At 41.5% G+C, this 6,000-nt stretch overlaps 1 protein-coding gene across 2 annotated transcripts in view; it reads left to right on the top strand.

The window, feature by feature from the left end:
- Window positions 1–819: 819 nt before the first annotated feature.
- TEAD1 (TEA domain transcription factor 1) overlaps window positions 820–6,000 on the top strand; it is a gene marked incomplete at both ends in the record, with an annotated part of 100,632 nt that continues 95,451 nt past the window's right edge. The window contains one exon of one of the 2 annotated variants that reach the window (XM_080619582.1): window positions 820–1,016. In XM_080619582.1, the coding sequence (XP_080475708.1) occupies window positions 865–1,016 (152 nt within the window). The remainder of the gene's footprint in view (window positions 1,017–6,000) is intronic. The other variant, XM_080619581.1, reaches the window with a different exon arrangement.

Genomic DNA, 6,000 nt, shown 5'->3' with positions numbered 1-6,000 from the left:
AAATTATTTTGTATTAAATTGATTCAGCAACTTGAAGCTTGTAATTTTTGTTCTGCTATGGTTCTGTGACAGAGACCTTTAAAAACAGGCAAAGTATTTCTCTTTTCTTGTAATTCCTTTTCCTGGTATTAAAATCTTAAAGATTTCTGTTAGTATGTAGCCCAGATTCTGACTGTATTATTTATTTGGGTAAGATCTGAAACTTACAGCCTGTTCCAGTTAACCACATTGAGCTGTGTCATCGCTAGTGTAATTCCATTTGCTCCACTGACATCCGGATGAATGTGAACAATAGTTTTTGCTTTTGCTTTTAGGTTTAAGCGTTTTTAGGCTCTGGTGGTCGCTGTGGCACAAACTGGTGTGCTTCCTTTCCAGCCAGTGCAAGTATACTGATTTATCTTTGCCTGAGGATCTGGCTCGTTATTTTAAAGGTGCCAGTCTTCAGCTGGATGAAATGTGCCACGTGCTACAGTTTGTCCCAGTACTAAGACCCACCTTGACTGTGAAAAACAACTTGATGCTCTGCACACAGAAAATGTGGTAAAGAGTCCCCCTTCAGACAACTTATCCTTTTATCTCTCCTGATTTGAGGTAGAATGATTATTAATTTTTTACTTTTCCTGGGTGCTTCCCATGCTTGTGTAATTGCCGTTACTGCTGAGCTGCTGTTAAGTTAGCATCAGAAGTAGACAGAAATGCTTGCCTGAAGTTCCATGTCTTTAATGCCTTTTGGGGTTGTTTGTTTGTTTGTTTTGTAGGTTTATACCCTTTAAGACTCCAGGCTTAGGCTTGGAGACCACAGCCACCACCATTGAGCCCAGCAGCTGGAGCGGCAGCGAGAGTCCTGCCGAAGATATTGAAAGAATGAGTGATTCTGCAGATAAACCTATTGACAATGATGCAGAAGGTGTCTGGAGCCCTGACATTGAACAGAGCTTTCAGGAGGCTCTAGCTATCTATCCACCATGTGGGAGGAGGAAAATCATCTTATCAGATGAAGGCAAAATGTATGGTAAGTGGTACCCATTTAGCCGTTGGAAATAATTGTCTCAGTGAGAACTGCAAAGCCCAGCTTGTTTTTACACAAAATCCCTGACTCTGATTTGATATTTTTGGAGTAAATCTTGAAGGAAATTTGTGAAGCTGAGGGAGCTTAGCTGGGCTGGTGCTTTGTTCAGGACTGTCCAAACCAGTCCTTTCACCACGAGTACTAGGAAGCAATATTGGCGTAGAATTGGGTCTTTAATGAATGCTATGATGTGGCTGAATGGGAATGTTTAAAGGAAGCTTTTAAACGTGTCACTCCTCAAGCATTAGAAAAAGTAAGCATTTTTCTTTATTTTTCAATAATGGTGAAGAAGGGAAAACAGGGAAACACAGTCTGCGTGGTCATGTGGCAGAACAGGCAATATTAAACTGCAAAGTGATGAAGTTCTTGTGTTCAGAAGCCTCTTGATGAATGAGGCAAGTTAGGGGTGCTTTGTGCCTTTCTTCTTTTTTTTTTCCTTCCTCTTCCCTCTGTGCAAACTGCTATAAATCAGATGACATGCTGACAGCATTCTGTAAATACAGGCTGCGTGGAGGGATACTGACGTCTGCCTGCACCAGCTCTCCAGCTTTCCCCTCAGCCCTCTCGCTCCTTTTCCAAACTTTTCTTTGTGGGCGGCAGAGCCCTTGCTCTGTCTCTTCATTCCAGGGGGGCCGGTGGCCTTGCCCCTACCTGTCTGGGCAATCTGAGGCAGAGGGGGCCGGGGGTGTGCAGCTCCGAGCAGATGGTGCTGCAGCTGCCGCCAGCTGTGCCCCCGCGCCCCACAGAGGTCATGGAAATGGGGACACTGCTGCTGAGGCTGCCACGGCCCCCCTGGCCTCTTCACGCAGCTGCCATGTGACCCTGGCCATGGCCACACCAACCAGCGTGTCTGCAACAAGAGAGTTGTGATGAAGCATCTCAGCTGCCCCTGGCAGAAAGTTGCTGGGCCCCGGCTTCCTGCCTGGTGTTTGCTTGTGTTTTTAACCCTCTTATTTCTCCCCACCCCTCCCCTCCTCTCCCTGCACAGGGGAATATAACTTCTCTTGTCCTCTCCTTCTCGCCCATTTCTGCCTGTTTTGATTGCGTTCTGGTGTTGTTATTTTCCTTTGGAAAGGGGAGATGATTTGCTTAATTAGAAGGTTGTGCTCTTTCTAGGAGGACATAAGCATGTATATGCAAACAAGCTTATTGTGTATTTCTGCTCAAAAGCTCTACTTAGGCTTGAACAGCCTCATCAGCCAAAATAAGGGTGGATGCATTTTTTAAAATCAGGATCCCTACAACCACGGTAATCACCCCTGAAATCTGATTTTTAGTGCTTTGAACCATCCTTTGTGCCATTGCATAGATTAAATAAATTAACATATTTATCCATTCATTTTGACAAGCACTGATTTAATTTAATGGTTCTCTAATCCTGAATGCTAACATTTGTTAAATTATATATGTATAAATCTATTTATGCATATCTAGTTGCCTATTAATACTGCGAGTTAGTAATATGTAAGTATATATGCCCATCTAAATCAAATATTGCTTATTTGCAATCATAAAAAGAGGCATGTGTGTTTGATGCTGAAAACTTGACTCAGAGCATTGCCCAGTTTGGGAAGAAAAAGATGTGTTAAGAAGTGCAGGGTACTGTAAGAGCAGAATTTACATCCTGACTTTGCAGTGGATGAACTCATGTTTTCATTCTTCAAGCTGAGTAACTGCTTTGTAGTGTCTGAGGATTTATTGAAACCATGCTAGGTTTCTGAGGACTTTCTAATAGAGTCTTATGGCCCTGAAAGCATAATTGTTCTCCAAGGATTTTGAAATCAAAACAGTGTAAGTGTTTTAGATTCTGTGTGGCATAATGAAAATAATTTAATGCCTTTTAGTGGCATACCAAGTTTATTTCACTTACAAGAGAGACATTGCAGTATCTCTAAGCTTCTATAGTGTTGGCAATATTGTAATGTGTTAGTAATTCATGAACCACGTAAGACAAAAGGTCAAGAGAGCATCATTTCATTTTCTAACTGAAATTACCTTTAGATACAGGCAGTAGAACAAATATGATCTTCACGGAGACAAATGTAATGATCACTCTGTGTGGATTAAGTTAAGCAATTGTAGTTTTTTCTCTTTGAAAAGAGACTTTGAGAAGAGCAGAGATTTTGCATGAAGAAATATTTAAGTCTCTGCCTTTGGTTTAATGAGAGCTTTGTGACATTCATGTAAGCAGAAGCCAGGGTTTCTTCACTTCTCTTTCTGGTGGCCTAAAGCTGTCCTTAAAAGTGGTGTTTCTCAGAGGGCTGTGTACAGGCTCCTGGTGAGTCAGCTCTGGGGAACCTGAAGGACTGCTTGAGAAGGACCAGGGAGCTTGTAATTCTTGGGGGCATGTAAGGTGGGTAGCTGAGGGGTGTCTGCCCATGGTGCCACCTGGGCAGCAGCAGTGTGGCCCCCCTGGCAGAGCGGCCCCCGTGGTACTGAGGGACATCTGTGACCTCCCTGGGCAGCCTGGATCACTTCACCTGTTCCTCTACAGCTGTGATCTTGGGGAAGGAGGGTAGGGAAGGGGAGGGGAGGGCATTTTCCTCTCCTCTTGCTTTCCCAAAGAAGTAACTTACGGCACTGGAGGACTGGGAGAACAAAAGACTTTCAATCCTACCCCACAGAAGAGGGGCAAGGGCCTTGTGACTGGGGAGGGGGAAGGGGATGTTTTGACTTTTTTGGCCCTGGAGCATCCTTGGGCAGTAAGGACAATGTCATGACCTGTGCAAGACCAGGAGCATTTCAGGCTCCTGCTGACCCTGCCACCAGTACGGCGTCATGGCTCCTTGAAGAAACCCTCAGAAAACAAAACAAAAACTTAATTCAACTCTTGTTTTTAATTTTATAGGCAGTGATTGGGTAAGAAGCAAAGACGCTTGTTTTGGTTCAGAGGGGCAAATTCCAGGAAATACAGTTTGGAATTTTTTGGGAGAAAAGGAGTGCGCTGTAAGGCCAAGGGATCAGTGATAAGCTTTCTTCAGGAAAGTACTCTCCATCACTCCTTTTCCCCCTTCCTCTGTGTGTGTGTGTGCTTGTGTGGTTCTGATGGTCTTACAGTTTTGGTTTTACTCCTAGTACAGTGTTAGCTTGTAGCAAATAAAATAAGGTGAGGAGGGAATAAATATGAAAGCTTGAAAGAGGATAGAGGAATACAGCTATAAATAGATGCTCACTCTTTGTGGAAGCTCACACTCCTTTTTTTGTAGCCCACAGAGGAAAGAACTCTTAAACCCATTTTCATTTGTCTTGCAAGATATTTGTAAGAATTATTTTCAGCTGTATTGCTTCAAAAGAAGTATTGATAAAACATAAATATCATCCCAAAGTACAAAGTGGGACACCCTATAATTTGCCTCCCCTCTGACATCAATTCCGATGAATTTCTGTGTCCTGTTTTACCCAGCACATAGTAAAACTGTAGCCCATTAGAGGGCATTGGCTCTCCTGGATTTGTACTTTGTTCCATTGTTGGTCTTCTACTGCTGACAGTTTAGTTACTTGTAAGCAATTCCTGTGAACTCACTTACTGGCAGGATATTTGCCTGTGCTTGTCTTTGCTCCTGAGAGAGTGTTTTGGAAAAGATTACAAGAATGAAAGCTGCTGTGAAATGCAGCCCTGCTTTTATCCCTGGTGTAACACTGAAGTCACCGGAGTTACCACAGGAATGGATTTGGCCCTGTGTGCATGTTTGTGTTTGCATCTTTTTTTTTTTTTTTTTTTAATTTAGCCATAGCAGGACACAGCTTTAGTGCTGCTCTGAAGAGAATGTCACAGTAATGGAAGTTGGTAGCAAGTGTAGTAACGCCTGTAGACATGTTGCTATCAGTGTTACTAACTTAGCCTAAAGGTAGCAAAGGTGGCTTTTGCCTTTAAGGCAAGGAAAGAGTTTGATCTTCATTTTTGAGAACTGTAAACAGCTCTTCCAATATGAATGAAATTAGTCACTGTGATTTGCATTGGGGGTATTTATCACTGCAACAAAACAACTTAGGAGTATATTAATGATTATGTGTAGAGGAAGTTTTGTAGAATGTTTGGTTGTTTTTACAGAGAAGAATGAGCACTAATTAACGTGAGAAGGTGCATAGCAGCCTTTCAAAACTGTTGTATATGTTTATTAGGTCATGCATAAAATCTCTTGGCCTGCATTGCCATGACAATAAAGGGAAAATGATACTTTCATTAAAATTTCTGCTCAGATGATAGAATTTTTGCCTGATGAGTAATAACAGTCTTCATTTCCACTTTTATACTTTGTATAAACTGAATATTAAAATTTAGCTTTGAAGTAGTACATTTGCAAAGAAGTCCTATTCTATAGGCTTGTGTGATTCTGTAGCTAACTATTGTTGAGTGTCTTTCTGAGTTTCTGTTAGGAAAGTGCAAGGTAAGTATCTTTATAAACAATGCAGCAATATGTTACAAATTATTTTTACTATTGCTTTTAATTTTAAAAGTTCCATGCAAGTTACTGCCTCTATAAAGACATCACTACCTTATAAAGTTTCCACAGTATTAAATGTATTTGAATGCAAATAAGGTATTTGGAGTGATGAAATACCAGATGTGGAGTATCAGGTTGCATGTTTATTCCTCTGTTACTGCAATCATTGTGCAAAGATACGCTCTTGTATTTTTTTCTTTTTTCTTTTTGGTCTCACAGCAACACACACAAAATGCACTGGAGATAGGACTCCTATTATGAAAGTTAGCATTTGGGTTTCTTAGACTGTAAACAAATCTGTCTAGAAACATTCTTGCAATCCTGTGATTGCTCACTGTATTACATCATTGCACAGCACATGCATGAAGGCAGGCTGCAAGCCTGTGCAGAGCAATCAGTTAAAAGTGAAGAAAATGAAGGTCCAAAGATACGGTGGCTGTTTGAAAAGTTAGTACTTAAATTTCTCAAATTATGAACAAATCTGCC

Source organism: Psittacula echo, assembly GCF_963264785.1.
Source record: "Psittacula echo genome assembly, chromosome: 5".
Taxonomy (NCBI): Eukaryota; Metazoa; Chordata; class Aves; order Psittaciformes; family Psittacidae; genus Psittacula; species Psittacula echo.
The sequence above is the reverse complement of the archived record's forward strand: the minus strand, read 5'-3'. Positions and strand labels throughout refer to the sequence as shown.